Below are 20,108 nucleotides of genomic sequence, written 5' to 3'. Positions count from 1 at the left end.
GTTAGGGCAGTTTCAGTGGAAAATTCACTGAAGTGCCATGGTGACTAAATTTGTTTTATTCTTGTTGATGCTCATAATCTGAAAACGTATATTGCAAAGAACAGTATTTCTTTAATTTTTTCTCTTGCTAAGTGCCAAGCTCTTTTTCCAAATAAGTGTAAAGTATATTTAAAGTAGGAAGTGGAAGTGGTAATGGAGACTCTTAATTGGGACTATATGCAAGGTAAGTTCATTGCTGACTTTAATATGTTAACAGTTTTGCTTGTGACTATAAACTCTGTATATATCAAATATATGGGAGAAAAATGGGAGTGAACCTGAAGAGAGTAACTTCTTTACCTCTTGCTTCCTGTTTTAATTTTCCCTTTCAGATATATCACCTGTGGGGTAAGAAGAAGCATTGTAGCTTCTGTTACAGTCAGCTTTATTTCCAGCTGGTAGAAGGTCAGGATTGGCAGGTTCATCTACCTGGGAGTAGGCAGGAACATTGGAAGGTAGGGATTTTTCTAGGCCACTTGACTGGGAAGGTAGCCAGCTTCATAATCATCTTGCAACATCTCGGAAGAGTTCCAAAGGACTTCTTGCTTCAGGGGATTAAAAGTATTTTATTCATCCTCTAACACTTGAAGGTTGCAATCCCATTCACCTGTCCTAAATAAATTCTAACACTTTGACCATTCCATCCCCCACATGCCAGAAGAAGGATGTCTTCTGTACTGATGGGTAGGCTTTATTGTAGAATTAAGCCTTTGTGCCAAAGAAGCAAGGTTAGCAGCAGCAACTGCATTCTAGATCTCTGCACGTTATTTTTGGCAAGAGTTCCAAAGGCATCCTTGCCTTAAGTAATAAAAGCATCTGCTGACAGTTGTTAGTTTTTGTAAGTCATTACAAGTTTCAGACAGGAAATACTTGAAACTCTAATTAGTTTGACATGATTATTTAAACTTCTTGTATGAATCCTAATCTTAATTTTATTTAAAATAATAACCAGTTTTCTTCCATTAACTCCTGTCATTAAAGAAAAAAGGTTATTTGTGTGTTGTCCTTCATGATAAGGAAAAGATACCAGTAAATAATCCATCATATTTTAGGTATTTAAAATGGTCTAGGATAGGCAGTATTTTAGATGGTAAAGTGGTCTAATTTGAATGAGATAATGCAGCTTATGTGCACTGGTGTAGCACTTAATACATCAGTGAATGCTTATTAACTATTAGGTATCTTCATCATAAAGGAATGGGCTAACTAGCAGGGCATGTTGTTCATAAATGATCATTTTTTGTGCAGAACTCTGATTTTAAAATTGTCTATTTAATCTTACCAAAAAGAAACCTTTTTGCTTTGCATGGTCTTGTGACCTGTGCCATGTAGCTTGAGGATGGAGACTAATCATGTGAATAAAATGATTTTTCAGACTTAAATGAATTATCTTTCCCTTGAGGCTTCCAGCTGACTCCTTGTGGGAATTGAAGCTGACAGTATACCCTTCCATAAATAAACCCAGATAAATCCATTGTTTTTAGTGAGTTTGGTCATGTTCTATACAATGTTTGGTCATGATATTCAGCAGTTGAGGAAGACAGAAATGTTACAGTTTTCCTGAGCATTTTGCACAGTTTGTATTAAACAGGGCTTGAGCTATGAATTTCTTGCACTGTTTAAAATAAGAAAAATCTACTTGCTATTAATCATATGCTTAGAAATGTCTATTGGCTGTATTTCATCAGCCGTATATTTGATTTGCTTCTTGGCTAGTGGGTTTCCAATCATTTTTCTTTTGGAAACTGTCTTGTAGATTTTAATGTTGTTTTTGTTGAAATTTAAATTAGCCATGACACCCTTCTACTGATGGAGGGGGGAAGGTATACAAATTATGAACTGTGACTATGGTCTTTTAAAAAAGAAAAAAAGCTTCAGTTTTTACGTTAGTTTTTGTCAACCACAACTCCCAGGGAAAAAATAAAGACTGTTTTCAAATGTTCTCGCTCAGGGAAATGGCCACGTAAACCCACAATAGAAATACTATTGCCGTTTCTTTTATACTGAAAGTTTTCTAAAATGTTGACATGTAGCTCAAAACTAAAAAAAGGTTAATGGATGTTTCTGTGAAAGAATATTTGGCTGATGATAGAATTGTGACTAGCTATGTACTGTTTCCTTCAAAAAACTTGTGTGAAGTAATCTTACCTCAGTAGTAACAGACATCAGAGTTCTGGTGGATGTAGAAGGGGAAAAGGGGGAACAAGGGCATGAAACTTGCTTTTTTCCTCCTAAATGAAAGTACACCTGTGCTCTGCAGTGGATCTGCAAGCCAGGTACGGAGTAAACTTGCAGAAGAATGTTTCTCTCTGCTGGCCTTCAACTTGCTGGCAGAAATTGGAGTGCTTAAGTGTCTGACTCTTTCAGACATGCAACAGAAACACACTCCCAATTCTATAAGAGCATGTCTGCATTTGGAATGTTACGCTATTCTCTGTAGCATTGTTCTATCCTGGATTTTCATGGATTTCTACTTTTCCCACTGAATTCTTTACCTCTTTAATATAAAAGCTTTAGATATAAATGCAAAGGAGACCTTATTCACCAACCTAGGAGAGTGGAAACAATCCAAGAAGAAATAAATTTGTTTAGTAGTTAAACTTGTATTTTTTTATAAAGGAAAATATAAACAGGCCAATATTTGAAGCAGTCCAGTGTAGTCCAAGGCACACTAAATGAAGTGCTGTGAATGTTCCTAGATACGTTTCATTTCACTTACTTGCCTCACTCTGTGTCCATTTACATACGTGTTAAAGCTTTACTGGCTGAGGTACCTACTAGTTGTGGGTCCCCTCAGTAAACTCTCATTTCAAATTCTAATAGTATTAAATATTTTTTATTCACTTTCAAGTGGCAATAACTATCACTTGAAAGATACAATAGTCTACTGGTAAAGTAGAAAAGATAATACTAAGCTTATGAATTTGTAAGATGTTGAATAAATTATCTTATTTTTCCAAAATGGGTTTTAATAGTGGTGGGTATTAGTAGTATAAATAAATAAAAAGCCACTTCTCAGTAACTAAATATTTTAGACTTCATATTCAGTAGTTTCAAACTACATTCCTTAATGTTCACTGTGATAATTTGTGTGTCTCTAAAATTGCACCAGTTTCGACAGTTTTCTGCTTTTTCTTTTTTTCTTAGTATTTAACACCTTTGTACCTCCTCTAGGCTTTTTTCTTTGTAGATATTAATTCCCCCTACTTTTAAATGGATGAAATGGGGATAAAAGTAGTAAATTCAGACAGGAATTAAAGCTAATTCAGGCAGTAGCATCATCACTGTACAATAATGCTTCTCAAGGGAAGAGATTCTGTATGCCTGTAGTACTTGTTTGTTCATTTTATGTAACATTATAGTTAATAGTAAATATTTTTGCTGTATGTCCTTAATGCTTTTTTGACAGAATTTAGGTGTATAAATATATTTAACCAAAACTTTTTTTTTTAATTTAACTGATGTCAGGAGTGTGTACGTGCGTAATAATTATTTTTTAAATTGCATTTTAACCAATATTCTGAATCCTGATAGACAGATTCACAACTTCATAATTGTATCTGTTAACACAGTGAAACTTGTTTTCTCCTGTTTCTTGTCCTACTTTTGGGCAAGAACAGGAAATGTTTGTCTTGTTTAATGAAAGTTTACATATATTTGTGAGTGGCTTCTGCTGGGTTCTTTCAGTTCCTTAGGTAAACTCGAGCATATGGTATATGCACCTGGCAAATTCTTGTCCATTAGGTTGTCATTTTGCTCCAACTTGTTACCTGCTAACATTATCCTGTTTGACAGTTCCTCACCTTTACTATTAAGAGAGAGAGATTTTGTCTGTTGTTTGTTTCCCATAATTTTGGGGCGTAACATTAAAAATGCTAGCCCTAGATAGATATTTCAAATCTATCTGTAGATGTGCATGTATGTTAATTTATAAAAATACAGATATTTGTAATGCATTATTTTGTAAACAGTTGGTAGGTTACCAAAACAAGAGTTTGGTTCTATGGGTGGATAAACTGTTTAATTATAATGGAAAATAGTTGTGCTGGTGTCAGTACATCTACTCTTGAAGGAAGAAGTTTTTAACAGAGAATTTTTTCCTCTAGTAGATGTTTGATTTTTTTTTTTTTTTTTTTTGTATAGTGTCAACTGTAGTCCAGCAATTTAACAGCAAACTGCTGTCTTCCATCCTAGGGCTAGTTGATGCTGCCTGTTGATTTTTGCAAGGATAAGGGAGATTACTTCATAAATTTATCAAGAGCTATTTTTCTTTGCACATGAGGAGGAGAGAGAGAGAAGAAAGAGACAGGCGTGGGATTCAGTAAGTTACTTAAATAGCAAGGATTTGGTATTTATTTAACTGAAAATAATAAGAGTTTACTAATGTATTTGTGGGATTTACTAATACACCTTGGAAAAGGGCAAATATGCAATGTGAAGGGTGTGTTATTTGTGAAGAGTCCTTTTTTTCCCCTGTTTTTGTGGCACTGATCTATAGTTATATGGATGCTAAAGTATGAATTGAATCATCTGAAGGTGTTCCAGTCAGTAACAACTTTGATTTTAGTTCTTCTGTTAGTGCTGCTGAGCATGGGGGAAAATGGACCTGGGTTCTAATGGTGAACTTTCCCCCTTTTTTTTTAATAAGGGACTGGAAAGTGTCAATGTTTCTTGTTCAAATATTATTGAAAAGAGAAGTGGTATAATAAGTACTAGGACCTTGTGGTCTGCTCTAACTATAGTTTTGGTTTCAATTCTGGAGGCTTCATCCCTTTTTTATCCCCAGCTCTTCCAGGACATGAGACTCTTAGGTTAATTAAATGATATTTCTTTTCCATTTCTTCTCCCTGCTTCACAGATAAGTTTTGAAAGATGGATGGCAAGGGGGAAATTTTGGTTTTAGCCTTTGCTGAAAAAAATGTAATGTGAAATTGAATGGTTTGGTCTGTTATGAAGAATTGGAATTATCACAGAAATTAATTGAAGGAAACAGAACCAAACAGAAGAGTCCTTCTGGTTTGGGCTACTGTAGCTTTTGTGTCGCTTGTAAAGGTGTAGTAGTTTGAGGCTTTTTTTTTTTTTTTTTTTTTTTTTTTTAATGATTCTGGCATTTTATCTTCAAGGAATTTTGACTGCATTGTAATTCCCTGATGAATTCCACAACTAGTGTGAGACGGTGGGACACAGCAAAACAAAGTTGTTCTTGATGTCTTCAGACAAAAAGAGCTGTAAATGACATAAGAGCTACTCAAAAAGTCAAGTAACAACAGCTTGTAAACTTTCATTTCCAAAATGTCCATGGCTCAGAACTGTCTAATGTCTCTCTTCTTGATTTCTTGCAAACCTGGATACTTTCGGATTGCTTTTTCCTCTTGTATTTTTCTAATTTAAGATCATCCAAATCAGTGAGGGATTCAATCCAATTTTCCTTTCCTTGGTATAGTTGCTTTAATATGGTGAAACAGCTTTATCGGCACTCTAAATTTGAAATAGTGACCTGAAAACAATTCAAAATTTAAGATCCATATGCAATAAAGTAGTAGACTTTTACTTATCAACATTTTTGCTGGTAGCCTAAATATTTGGTTCATGGATGGTGAAAACTCAAATTTAGGATCTCTTAAAATGCAGCAGGCTATGCACAATATGCAATTTAAATCATACGCAGTGAATGATGAGGAAATATAAAAAAAACCGTGTAATCAGTCATAAGCCTTTATTGAATATGCCTACATAAAATAGTTAATCTAAGTGCTGCAGAGCTGTGGGAGGGATAGGCTGGCTTTATCTAATGCTTAATCTGTTTTTGTAATCTTTTTGTTTCTTTTCTTCCCACCTTTTTGAGAAGCATTTTGCATATTGAATCCATAGTAGCTCAGTTTTTTCTCTCCTACATTCATTTCAAATTCTATTCAGGAAGAAAAGATTATTTAAAGGTAATAGGGAGAACTAAATAATGTATATATGTAAGTATGTATATGTATGCATTTATGCACACAGTATAATAAGGTAATAACTAAGCCAATTTCATACTGCTGAGATAGGAAGGGATCAGTTGTAATTATATCTACGTATGCACACACACACACACACACACGAGTAACTTTAAGCGTGGAATTTCAAGTAAGTAACTTTTAAATACATATGCACACACCGTAAATTCATAGGCAATTGGCCACTGAAACATTCAGTTTTAAATTTTAATGAAATAAAAAGATTTGTTGTTTAAATGGCAAACCATAGTCAAATTCAAGTATTCTTTCATGAGGATATTTTCATTTTCTTAACAAAACATTGTTAAGAATAGTTATCAGGCATTAAGTATATATTTTTTTATTTGCTATTTGAGTTCCTATTTGCCTACATTACTCAATCAAAAATTTCAAAAAGGAATATTCTAGTTGGGTGTAAGAATTTTGCACAGTGATTGCGAGTGGTTAAACACTGAAAGTGGTTGCCTGATTAGATGATGGAACCTCTGTTCTTGGAGACTTTTCGGAACTTGACTGGACGTGACAGCTGAGCTAATTTAGCTCTATTTTGAGCTGAAGGTTGGACTGTGTAACCCAAATGTCCCTTTGATCTTAAGTTTTCCTATGATTCTAATCTCAGCTAGTCGTCTTCCCTAAGAAATATAGTGGCATCTTCATATGCAGTATTCTGTAGTTTTAAGGAAAAAAATTAAGGTATTTTTTTTATTGGTTATCTTAGTAAGATTACTGGCTTGTGTTTTATAGTAGCAGTATTTCTAATTGTTAAATGGAAAATGCAGTTATTGTAAGATTGAAAAATATGCTCATGAGCTAGAGCTTGGGGAAGTCATACTACCCAAACTGAAACCCTCTTCTGATAGATTTCTGTAAACGTTTGTTTGGACTTTTATTTGAACTAATAAATATCTGTATCTTGGTTGAGCTTTGCTAAAGAATAATTAATTAAAGTCAGTGGATAAAATTGTTAAATTCCTGATGCTAAAAATTAGTAGTTCTGTAGATGCACATTTATAAGTGGTTATAACAAAACCCAAAACCTCAAAGCCAAACACAACTTCCTAATGAGACTGTATTGCCCCTTCTCCCCCCTTACATGTAAATAATTTCAAGTTTATTAATTTAGCAACAGCTGTTTTTATTTAGAAACTATCCTAGATCCTGGAGCTTTAATAGTTTTGCCAACCTGTGTATCAATGTCTTTTAGTATTTCTGAAGAGCTGCCAAACGTGTCAGCACTGTGTTAATTTTTTACACTTTGTGTCTTATATTTTGTGGTTTTAATTTGCTAGTGTTTTAGAGAGATGAAGCACAAAGCTAGTGTGTGGTAATGACTGCTGCTGGGGGGGCAGGGAGCCATCAAAGACTGCCCAGCTGTTGCAGTTGGAGATTGAGAAAGAGCTAATAAATGCTTTGTATATTCAGGATGACTCTTTTTTAAATTACTTTGATATAGTTGTTGATTAATGCATTGTTATGCACTATATATTGAGCTTCATAGCCTTTTAGAAGAAATTTATTAATTCTAATATAAGTATCCTCCTAAAAGAACATTAAGGGTGGGAGGGAGGAAGAGAATACTGCATAAAAGCTAGACTAGTCAATTTTTATCAGCTAACCTGGCAAAATGTAGTACCAAATAGTAGAATAAGACTTTTGTTTTTAATCTTTTATTTAGTTATTTATTTTTCCCCCTGAGACAATAGATTTAAACAAGACATTTCAGGGAGTAATGCGTGGAATTAAAGTAATGAAATTCAAGATCACTAATAATCTAAATTAATGGATTTCTAAGGCATGCTGTCAAAGTTTTTTTTCTTTTTTTTTCCTTCTTTTTTTTCCCTCAGACTTTCCTCAAGGAGATTTTTCAATTTTAAGTGGTAGTTGCTTGATTTTAAATCTGAGCAGTAATTATCGTTTGTTCTTCCCTGTCCAAAAGACTGATGATGACTTAAGTGATGGATAATATTTGGTTTCCTTGGATTCATCATGGTCTCAACACCTGATTTATCTGCCTACTGAGAGAGGCTTAAAAACTTTACAGTTCTGCATCTTCCTAACATTGCTCAGGAAGGAGCTGGCAGTCCCTGCAACCATGCAGCAGAAGAAAGCAAAGTTGAGATGAGAAGTGTGTGTTTATCAAAGTTATAATTTAATTTTAAAATTAATTTATGGTAATGTAATCAGTATTTAAGTAATGAAGTAATACTTCAAGTATTTAAAATGTTTATGCATGTTAGATGAGACACTGAGGCATCGTCTGTAGTACCATGACATTGCCCATTGCACCAAAGCTATTACTTATTATCTGGCTGCAGGATGAGGATGCCATTGTTTCATCTTGGTAAATTTATTTTTTCATTATGCATATTTCTCTGTTAGTAGGTTAATTAATCCTTTTGCGCTGTTTTTTTTTTTTTTTTTTTTTTTTTTTTTTTTTTTTTATGGCAGAATAATGTGGTAGATCTAGGAGTTGTTTTTCTGGCCACTACTTGCTAACACTTGATTTTAATTGGAGTTAGGAATTTTGTTTTCAAATACAGAATGTTTGAATAGCATGAAAAAATTAGGACTTTTTCCTGTAGTAATAAATGCAAGAGAAGTGTCAGATAATACTGTAGTACATGTTTTGGATGAATAAGGATGTAGAAATATTTTTGGCATTCATGCAGTGATAAAGGTTATTCAAAACTGTAGATACTGGCAGGTATTTTCTGTAATAATAGATAATTACATAATATCTGTAAAATATCTCAAGAACTAAAACTCCTGTATTACCTGTACAGTTAATGAAACAGTTTAATGACTTGGTCACTTTAAATCTATTTGCAATCTCCTATTCTAGAAACTTCGTATTTTAAATCTGTTATTGGAGTGAGGTTGGGGGGGGGGGTGTTGTTGTTACTGTTTTTTTTTTTTTTTTTTTTTTCCCTCTCCACCAGCTTTATTTGGGTTTCTCAGCCAGGGCTTTGATTCTGTGCCAGTAAGATTGGTTATCTTTCAGCAATGTTGGTTATCTTTTCTTGGAAGCTTTCAGTGTTGTATCTTTGTGCTGCATTTTTAGGATCTTTATTTGCTGCTTTTTAGATATTGGGCAACACTAACAAAACTGGATGCTGGACTAAGCAGCATTGGATAGTTTAATGAGCAAATATAATATACTCTGAGCAGCTCTGATCTCTTCTGACAGTAGAATATTGTTGACTATATACCCTTTTGTTTGCTAAGAATTGATGGAACATTTAAAGGAATACATGTTTATATTCCGCTTCCTGATTAAGAACAAAATGCAACCAATATATTTCAAATTTTGGAAGTCTTTGTTAGAAAAAGTAAAATGTGGGGATTGTATATGTCATTTCCAAGGAAGTTGGAACAGGTTAGATATATCTTTGTATGTTTGTATGTGTATGTCTGTATATGAAAGGTCAGTTTGTGATAAATATGTCTTAATTTTTCTCCACAGGGACCTTAAGAACAACCTCATTAGTACTATAAATCCAGGAGCTTTTATGGGGCTTTCATCTCTAAAAAGACTGTAAGTAGTATGCGTAGCTAGTTGTTTTTTTTTTTTTTTAAAAAAAAAAAAAAAAAAAAAAAGTGCCTGGGTTTGTCTTAAGGTTCTGGAAATTCTTAAAGACAATTCAACTCCTATTTCTTTAAAATTTGGATAAATATAACAAAGGAATCGTTGCCAAACTGTTGATGTAGAAGTTCATATTCCTGCTCTCCATCTTAAGATGGAAGAATGTCAACTGCTGGTGGCTTGGCAATCTCTTGATTGGTCCCAGGAAGCCTGGTAGGCATGTCCCTTCAGTAGGTTGTTCCTTGTTTTGTATTCTTGTCATCTTTCCCTGTTGTGGTCACTTGAGACATTACCGATTGAATGATGATTTGCTGTCATGCAGTGTTGCTTTGTTAAACGTTAACTTCACTGTTTTTGTTTCTCAAAATACTGTAGGAGAACACAGAGTCTCTAGATAAGTGCTATTACTGCTGCTTTATTGAAGGTTGTGTCAGCATTTCCATTAGCGCATTTTAGGGGGATTTATGCCTTGACTGAAAATTCTGACCCTGATGAAACTTGAAAAACAAGATCTGAGCATGACAGACATTCTTTTGTTTTCTCTTACTTATTTTTTTCTCTCCTCAGATTTCCAAAGTATCGGGGCAGATTCTGAGTGGCAGATTTTTTTTTTTTTTTTTTTTTTTCCTCCAGACCTTCAGTCAGCATGCAGCTTTCCTTCTTAAATCTTCGGGTCTTTATATTTGTTTGTTACTGGTCAGATGATCCAACTCACTTAAAAGGAAATTTTGTTTGTAATTAAACTTTTGAAAACCTCAGAATTCAAGCTGAAGGCTGAATCTGGATCTGTATTACTTGGAAGTTTAATTTTTACACCTTTAAAGCTTTTTGGCAGTTTGATTTTAAGACTTCTATTTTAAATGTGTTCTGCCATGATATGTGCCATGGTAGAAGAGATCATATTTATATGAAATAAATGCATTAATGGTGTGGATATTCTTTGGCTTAGTGAGAAAAGGGACTCGTGTCTGTGTGCGCATGTGTGCACCCACACAACAGCATCTTTTGATGTTGCTTTAAAAAGATATGATGTAATCTTTTACACATGAATATTAGTTGAAGTACTTCAATCTGTAGACTGTGTGTCACTTTGAAATGAAACAATTTATTCTAATCTTACTTTTCCCTTTTTGTAGAGACTTAACTAACAACAGAATAGGCTGTCTGAATGCAGATATATTTAGAGGACTTGTAAGTCTTGTTAGATTGTAAGTATAACTTTATATTATTTCACTTAAGTATTATTCTTATGTAAGTTAGCCTTTGTTTCAGTGGGAATATATTTACTTAGTTTTAGGTATATACTTAAAAGACATGGAGCATTGCACAGGTTGTAGTTTGTTACTCAATAGCAAGCTCATTTAGAAAAAAAAAAAAAGGGGGGGGGGGAGGGGATTGCAACCAAAATCCTATTCATTGCACTGTCTGCCAGGTTCTTAGAATGTGTATGGAAAAGAAAGTGATGGATTGGTCAGAATATTTTCCTAGAAAAATATTTTGGGATTATACAGGCTGTAAATATTTATATCTTCTACTGCAGTGCCAGTATGACTGTCTTTTGCTGGATTTTTTACATACTGTAGTTCTTCATTTACACTAACAGAGTAACCTCTAAGATTATGGAAAATTTCTTTACTGTAGTTATGTTGCTTATGCAATGCTTTCCCTTTTTAGAGATCATGAGATGTAGAAATGGTTTCCTAAAATATTCTGCTATATCTAAACATTACTTTTTATAGTTTGTTAATAATAACACCTCAGTTATCTGCCTACAGTGAAGCTAATTTTATATTTCTTGAAGCATATACCAAATGTGTTGTTGTTGCTTTAAGTAAAAGTAAAATATTTACTTTGAGTCCTTATTTCCAATTTTAAATTTTTCAGCTAGAAGGGAGGTATTGGGGAACTTGTTTTGGGAATTTTTGCTAGGCTATCAGACTTGATACAGTCTTTGAAGCCTTACAGACTAAGACACTGTCCTGCTAATTGTATACTGTATATTTTAAAATAATGCTGTTTTGAAAAGGGAACTTACTAAGTTAATAGGTTAATTTCAGATGTTAGTTGCTAGAACAAGAGATTCAAATGATTATATTTTTCTTTTAGAAATCTTTCTGGAAATCTGTTTTCTACACTTACACAGGGAACATTTGATCATCTTGGTTCACTGAAGTCTCTGTAAGTAGCTGTCACTTCTTGTTTTAATTTACATGATCATTTGTGTTCTTCACAAAAGACATTTATAAAAATTATAATCATGAAACATGTTTCAGTCTTCTAGGAATAACCCTTTGTTTGAAACTAAAAAATGGCCAAATCAAAATACCCATAGTATGCCAGATAGTGAAGGATAGTTTCCCACATTAATGTCAATACTCTCATTTGATAATATTACATTACAAAACTATATTTTACGATTTACAAATTTAAAAATTTGTATTTTTAAACATTACATCAAAATTGTTTCTTTATTTGAGTAGGTGTGTGGGAAATGTAGATACAAATGTTTGCATGAGCAGTTGAGTAACTTTGTTCCAAATGTGCTATTTATATGACTCAGAGAATAGAGCTTTACCAGCATCAAGACTTCAGAAAATTTTACTCTGTATGTACTGCTTATTTACTGTATTTAAATATCATTTTAAACATTGCATTTTTAATAAAGGGAACAATTACTTTTAAGGAAAACTTACTTTTTGAAGAAGAATGTATTTCTGTTGCACGTAACAGCAGGTACACATCAACCACTTTCTTTTTTTCTTGCTCTTTTAATTTCATATGAACTGTAATCCTGTGTAAGGAAGGAAATAAATGAAAAATTATCAGTACTGATTATCAATTTACATTTTTCATCACTGTCATGATTGTTGGCTTGCCATACTGGGACTTTCCAGAAAGTTCTGATTTCTCCAGGCTTTGGTGTTGAGTTAGTTTCTTGTTTATAAAGGTAAAGGATTTCTCCTTTCCCCCAGCTCCTGATAACTGCTCATAATTTGTTATTCCTAGTGTATTAATTGTATACAAAAATACTGCTCTGCAGAACATCATAGGTCTAATGAGAACCTGAGTGTAAGTGTTGTCTATTTTAAAATATGTGTGTATTTAGGATCCTGTGAACAAAGACCAAATAGAGTTTCAGATCACTCATTTAAAGAATGTTAATTGTTTGAAGTACTCCGCCTGTGATGTGACATTATCCTCTAGACATTTGTGAAAAGAAATATATTAATAGTAAATTATATTTTTTAATAGAGGTAAAAACAATGTAGGCACAAGGACCTTTGCATTTTAACTGCATCTAAACAGATAAAATATTAATGTTATCCTTTAATTTTGCTGACTGCGACAGACATTTTTATGGGGATTTGGTATATAGTTTTAGTAGAAAGTGTTAAATTGCGTAGATTTTATGAATCAATTAAAATCCTATATCATTTTCATATAGCATGGAATAAAACTATCACGGAGAGGGTATGAGTAGTGGCTCTCATAAGGGAAATAGGTGATAAGATGTTTTTATATTCCTATAGATTTTACTGTTAAAGCATTTAAGTGCTAAAATAACCTTTTGTCAAGGAGGTGTATGTTCTGTATGTTCAAGCTATTGCTTGTTACTGCTCACTTAAGTAGCATAAACTCTCTCCATTAAAGAAAATATTAAAAAATATTTCATATACAGATATTAGGCACTCTTCATATTTACAATCAGAAATCCTTTTCTTGGGATGTGTAAACTTTTTCTGAGACGGTAATATGCAGAGCATGCTCTTTTAATGTGTTGTAGGTCATGCTTGTGTATTAAGTCTGACTTTTTGTTAATGAATTGTGTGACTGTGATAGGCACTCTAAGGCTCTTTAGAAGGTTTTCAGAACTTTGTGCATTGTATTTTATCGTTGTGAATACCCATTTTATGTTGCAGAGAATTTCAGACTGATTACCTTCTTTGTGATTGTAACATATTGTGGATGCATCAGTGGTTAAAAGAAAGAAATATAACTGTACGTGAAACTAAATGTGCCTATCCCAAATCACTTCAGTCCCAAACAGTAACTGGTATTAAGCAGGAGCTTTTGACCTGTGGTAAGCATTTCTGACATACAGTACTTATTTTCTAATGCATTCTTTATTCTGTTACTATTTGTTGTGAAAAGTGGTGTGTGTGTGTGTGTGTTTCTCTGAAATTTAGCATTTAAATGAAAGTAATTATAATGATTCTTTTTCCAAGGCTGATCTTTAGTCCTGAACCAATGTTGTTTGTTCTTGGAAATAAAATCGTTTGTTGTAGATATTAGGACTGAACATTCTAATGTAGAAACTAACCATGAGTAACATGCTTTGGGGTTAAACACTGTTGCTTGCTAAACCTTGTTTTAAGGGATTTTTGTCTAAAATTAGGAATGGGAAATTGATGACTTTTTTCCTTGTTTCCAAAGTGTAGCTCTCTGACATAAATTTATTCCAAGTTTTTGAAGTGAAAAGGTCTTCGGGTTATTTTTGTTTCTTTTGCTGACTGGTTTCCAATGGAAATAAAAGGGGTGGGAAGAGTGTAATGGTTTCCCTGTGTCCTGATCAGTTATCTGATTCAGAGCTATAAGCAGGAATAGAAAACTCGTGAGAAACTCGGTCATGCTGCCAGTGCTTTAGCTGAACTTTTTTTTTTTTTTTTTTTTTTTTTTTTTTTTTTTTTTTTTTTTTAAATCTGAGGCATAAACACTAGTTATGCTCTAACAGTAGAAAAGAATATCCTGCAAAGAGAGGGTAGTAAACATAAGGAGAAGGGATAACAACCTCATAAGCTGCCATGGCAAGACTTGACAAAGATTGTTTTTCAAACTTCTACGTATTAGAGGTTGCTAACAATGGGCTCTTACTTTGATGAAAGCTTTATCAATTTAACTACTTTGTGTTAGGATTGTTCTTCCTGGCAAAATAATAAAATATACAATTTTTTTAATAGTAATACTGAGATACAATGAAGAAATAAAAGTAAGAGTTTATGGGGGCTTTTTATTTCTCACTGCAGTTTAATTTTCACTTTTGAAATTTATTATGCTAAAGGAAAACAGCTTGAAAAAGGATTTTCCAAGAATTTGAATTACCAGGATCTGATGCATCAATGTAATTTTACATAAATGTGAGCTTTAGCTGGCAAAAGGTTATATCAACAATTGATATCCAGTTAGTGCTGTTTTCTCCTCTTTTGATGAATGTGCTTGTAACGGTTTCTGGCTATTAATTGTTTTTATTTCATGAATTCTAGAACCTCCTCTTGAATTACCATCTTTCTATATGACACCATCTCACCGTCAGGTTGTCTTTGAAGGAGATAGTCTACCCTTCCAATGTATGGCTTCATATATTGATCAAGACATGCAAGTACTGTGGTATCAGGATGGAAAAATAGTTGAAACTGATGAGTCCCAGGGTATTTTTGTTGAAAAAAATATGATTCATAACTGCTCACTGATTGCAAGGTGAATCCTTAAAGAGAACCTGTATTTCCCATCCCTCATTTCTTGCTGAATCTGATTTAGTAACCCTTTCAATGTCAAATAGGTTCCTCTTATCCTCACTGGGTGAATGTACGTACAGTCCTACATGGACAAAAATTTACCTGGTGAGGAAGTAGTTTGTAATTTCACACATCATCTCTTAAAATACCTTGTTTTGATCACTATTGTTAATTGTTAGAGGAGTAATTACTACTGCTTGACCAGACAGTTCCTGTGTAAAGAATTACCAGATGTGGTTCACATAAAAGAAAATGATAGTTTACGAGCATAGTTCTCTTAGAACATTAAAATTACAAAAATAAGGCTGTTAAGTGAACGAGTCACATAATTTTTTCCTCTTCCCTTTGAGTATGCCCTGATTGACAATACTGAAATTCTCCAACAGAGGTTAATAGTAGTGCTTTCACATGCAGCAGTTTTTTTGCCTCATTTGGCATCTCTAGAATGATCCTGTATTCTTTCAATGTGCTAAGAAAATTAGGGTACTTGACTTACCACAAACTTTGCATTTTCGGAGTTATTTTAGTTTGGCATTTCTACAACAACTGTTTAGAATTTTTGAATTGAAGAATGGTGATAACACTTGGGGGAATTTGAACTTCTCAGCTCTTCTTTCTGAAGTCAAGAAACTATTTTTTCCCTTCGCTATTGTTTTTCTGTTATTTGTTGACATAATTGAGTCTGAATATTTTCCTGTTACTTACAGTTTATTGATTTATAAATAGCTCTGAGTTTTATAGGTCATTTACAGTTTTATGTAATTGTTTGCATCTTCCATTGTCTTTTTGTCCTGTATTCATCTCCTGGTAAAAGCTTATATAATATTTTGTTGCAAGACTGGTGATTTTTATTTATTTATTTTTAATTTACCCAGTGCACTGACAATCTCAAATATTCAGGCTGGCTCTACAGGAAATTGGGGTTGCCATGTACAAACCAGACGTGGAAATAATACAAGGACAGTAGACATTGTGGTATTAGAAAGTTCTGCACAGTACTGCCCTCCAGAGAGGGTTGTGAACAATAAAGGAGATTTCAGGTTGGTAACATCAATTTTGTTTTCAAGGAGGTAAAAATGTCTGCCTAACATATACTCCCTGCCTCCTCTAAATTATTATGCTTAAAAGGCATCTGCTTGGGTGTTCTTTTGTAAATGCTATATAACAGTTTTTTAGTTGTGTGAAACTAGTATGTGTTGAAATAAGTGTACAGTATACTGTGAAATCCTAAACTTTGAGCTTTTTATCCAACACCTTTGGAAGAGATGGAAAATAAGTTATGATTTTTTTCTGAAACGTATAAATGAAATTAATGGGATAGAATAATACTTTTTAGATGACTTACAAATAAGCTTTAGAACGCATACCGGTTTGGGCTTGTCCACCAGGTTACCATTCTACTTTTAAAGCTCTCCTGCTCTCATACAGTAAAATCACTGACTCATAAAATGTTTTCTTTTTCCTCTTGTTATTACAGTAAATAATATGAATGCTGTTTCCATTTATGATGGTTGAGACTGTAGCAGCAGCTCTGATATTCTGTAGTGTTGGATGTTGCAGAGTGTTTTGTCTTTTATTCTTATCTCTTCACCTGTTTTCCCTTTTCTGATCTTTCTGCTGCTGGTCACTAACAACACGTTACTCCTGGAGGTGCCAGCTGTAACAGATAGCTTCTGTATAGATTCTCTATAAGTAAGGTAATTCGCTTTATAACTACTCTGTGTTGTACCTCCCTGCAGTAGTATCTGCTGAGAATTAGTGTATGTTGTTAGCATATGTTCTTGTTACAGTTGGTAGGATTTTTTTTTTTTAATAACTGCTTTTATCCAGTTATATGTTCCATTTTCATACGCTGCTTGGGTATGTCGGCCTTTTGTTTGCTCTTTTGTTTACTTCTGCCAACTTTTTTTTCTTTCCCTGTGTGCATTAGGATTCTTTAAAGTTTTTTTCTTTCTGTATAGGTAATCTCAAACCATTAATCTTTAATTTACTTTTCATTTCTTGAAATAAAATAATGTTGCCAGGACATAGTTTGTTGCGGGGAGAGAAGACAAGCTTTCAAATGCGAAAGACCGTTTGCAGGTTGTAGCAAAAATTCAGGTAAAGGCCTGGCTGAGAACATTTGTTACAAGTTTGTCATCTTCATATTCATCGGTTGGACAGTTTGAGAAAAGAGGTAGCTAGTGTCTGGGGAGTAATAAGGCAAGAGGTGGTAAGATCATTTGCTCCACAGAGGCAATCTAGAATTCCTGAAAAGCTTTGCTTTTACATTGCAATGATTTATTTATGAGAAGCATATCCGCCTCTTTCACTGCAGTGGTTACTGCTCCAGGAATGAGCATTACATCAGGAAATGAGAACTTCCTATTTAAGAGAAAAGGTGAAGAAAGTCACAGATGCATGCAGTATTCATCAAAGACGATGTACATCTATTTAAATCACTTACATATTTCTTATGTTACAAGTGTGAATTGCTCTTCTTTGATTCGCCATTAGAGGTGAAAACAGATGGTGGAAGCTTATTTGAAAGTGTTTTCCATTAAATTAACCTGTGGTGTTCAGTGATTGTTCAGTGTAATAGTTATTTTCCCCCTCTAATTCAGTGGAAAGAAGTAAGATTTCAGGAAAAGTTCAGTTTTGATCAAAAGGTTCACTGTGTCTGAGTTTACTATAACAGACTCCCATTTGTAGATTAAGTAGAGTAATACTAAAGAGTAATTTTTCACCTTTTTAGACCATATGGAATTCAGGCTTTGACTGGTGAGAAAATGGTTCTGAGCAGATGGCTGTAAATGATCCTAGGTGAATTTGGTTTTATAGTTTTTTCAATTGGAACTGGCTAGTCATTTCAACTTAGAAGCTATTTTAAAACTGACATCTAGGTTTTATCCCATTGGAGATGATACCTAAGTGTAGTTAAGAAGGAAGTTGCTTTGTGTCAGTAATGGTAGTTTGGTATGAGTTTAAAAAAAGTAGGTCAAAAATGTCTTAATCTTGGATTTTTTTTTTTTAATTTGGTTATTCTTTGAAGTCTTATTTGAATAATATCCTTGAATAAGGTACAGTCTATGATTAAATGTAAAATACATCCTAACCTGTAAATCTTTCAACTCTTGTATTTGGAATAATTTTATCCTGATGGTTGATAGAACTCTATCTTGAATATAAGAATTATTCTTTTGTAAACTCTTACCCACAGGGCTTAATCTTAAGACTGTAATTGTCATGTTGAATTTAGAGGAGAATTACTGAGCTATAATAATAAAAATACTGTAGTAAGTGTAAGTTAGTGAAATTATGATATAAAAATTCATTTATTGTTGCTGAAAGTTAATGTTGATTTAAAGAAATAAATGCTTTCAAAATAGTTAATATGCATGAAGGAAAGCTCATGGTCTAGCTTTTTTTCTCCTCAAATGAAATTACACTACTTAAATGTAAATGAACCATCTTTTTCCCCACAGCTGTCTCCTCTCATGTATATATGATAAATTTTAAGGACCTAATTATAAACAGTGGTAAAATAAGAGTGCTAATACATTCTGAATTTGCACTTCTGTTAGCAATTGGGTAAACAGTGAAAGACATCAGAGCTTAGGTTTATGAGAAATGAAGAGTGCAGCTAAGCTAACGTAGTCTTCGTTTGTGATGAGAATTGCAATTCATTTTACCTTACAGAGAGTGCTGCAGGAATGCCCTCTAGGGCGTCGGGGAAGTGCAGAGTACCTCATCTCATACAGGTGTTAAGAAGAAATAGTCCGTGCTAGAGAAGGGTCTGGGTTAACACTCAGCAAAAATAGAATTAGGGAAACGTGGGATCAGTTCTTTGGCTGCTTCACTTCTGGGCTGCAAAGAAACTTGCCCTAGCACAAGGAGTATTGTGAATGGGACAGGAAAGAGGGTAAGGGACATGGGGAAGTAGAGGTGCTTTCTTTAGTAGTTGTGGTCATTTGTGGTGTTTGTGTATGTGAAATTATGGCAGGAAGACTAGGAGTTTTAAATCACTCAGGTTTAGTGGAAAGTTTTCTAAATTTTAGGCTAGTAATATATCCATTTTATTTCTGTAGGTATTTAATTTTGTTAGGAAACACAAGGCACTGGTTATATGACTATCTGAAGTTGTTAGTATCCCTTTAAGAAGTTCATGGTAGAAGATGATAAAATGCCATTTAGGAAAAGGAATGAAGTAAGTGCAGGAGAAAAGGGGACAGTGAAAAAAGGGAAAGAGGTTGATTAAGAAAATAGGGGAATTGGAGAGAAGAGCAAGGAGAGGAGATAATCTTGTGATCACCTAATAATGACTACTGAATTAGTATTATACTGAAACTCTAAATTTTATCTGCTTGTTGGCTTCTGATGATCTAAACCTTAGGAATTCTATCTGTTTAGAACTGTAATAATGAAAAACTGTCGCAGAAAAAAAAATGTTTTTCACTTTGGTTTCTTTCTCTAATGTTTTAGAATTGGGAGTGAAAAGTGAGGAAAGGAATTGCACATGCCATTTTTCAGTGATACTACTTATCAGGTCCTGGAGTTTATGCCATATAACATTTGGGAGAACCACAGACTTTATCCCAAGGTTGTGTGGCGCTCCATCTGTAATATATCATGTTCAGTTAAAATTGACCTGGCCACGCTGTAACTTAAAATACTTTGGAGAAATACATTTTTCAGAAAATTATCTTTGGAAACAGATATCCTTTCTAAGTGGTGTAGTTGATGAGGTGGAAACTTACTCCTTCCCCCTCCCCTAAAAAAATGAATGTTTAGAAAATTGTTTTGGTCAAGGAAATGGAGTATTTTAAATTTTAATATTCCAGAAACAATGGTTTCTGGAAATCTGAAAATCTGACTCTTGCCACATTTTGGAAGCCGAGTTTTGGATGCATTATGGGGCTGCACATCTTGTAGTAGTTGTGCCATCTGATGTATTAATTGTCCTTATCTGCCTATTTTCTTCCTTGCTTCATTTTCTTGATT

General features: G+C 33.7%; 1 protein-coding gene across 3 annotated transcripts in view; it reads left to right on the top strand.

Moving 5' to 3' along the window:
- ADGRA3 (adhesion G protein-coupled receptor A3) overlaps window positions 1-20,108 on the top strand; it is a 55,765-nt gene that overhangs the window by 14,542 nt on the left and 21,115 nt on the right. For 2 of the 3 annotated variants that reach the window (XM_062575396.1, XM_062575395.1), the window contains exons 2-8: window positions 4,234-4,360; window positions 9,496-9,567; window positions 10,752-10,823; window positions 11,722-11,793; window positions 13,536-13,696; window positions 14,877-15,090; window positions 16,004-16,168. In XM_062575396.1, coding sequence (XP_062431380.1) covers window positions 4,317-4,360; window positions 9,496-9,567; window positions 10,752-10,823; window positions 11,722-11,793; window positions 13,536-13,696; window positions 14,877-15,090; window positions 16,004-16,168 — 800 coding nt within the window. In that variant the 5' untranslated portion in view covers window positions 4,234-4,316. The remainder of the gene's footprint in view (window positions 1-4,233; window positions 4,361-9,495; window positions 9,568-10,751; window positions 10,824-11,721; window positions 11,794-13,535; window positions 13,697-14,876; window positions 15,091-16,003; window positions 16,169-20,108) is intronic. The other variant, XM_062575394.1, reaches the window with a different exon arrangement.

Source organism: Rhea pennata, chromosome 4 (genome assembly GCF_028389875.1).
Source record: "Rhea pennata isolate bPtePen1 chromosome 4, bPtePen1.pri, whole genome shotgun sequence".
NCBI classification, from domain to species: domain Eukaryota; kingdom Metazoa; phylum Chordata; class Aves; order Rheiformes; family Rheidae; genus Rhea; species Rhea pennata.
Note: the sequence above shows the minus strand (reverse complement) of the source record. Positions and strands in the feature narration are given on the sequence as shown.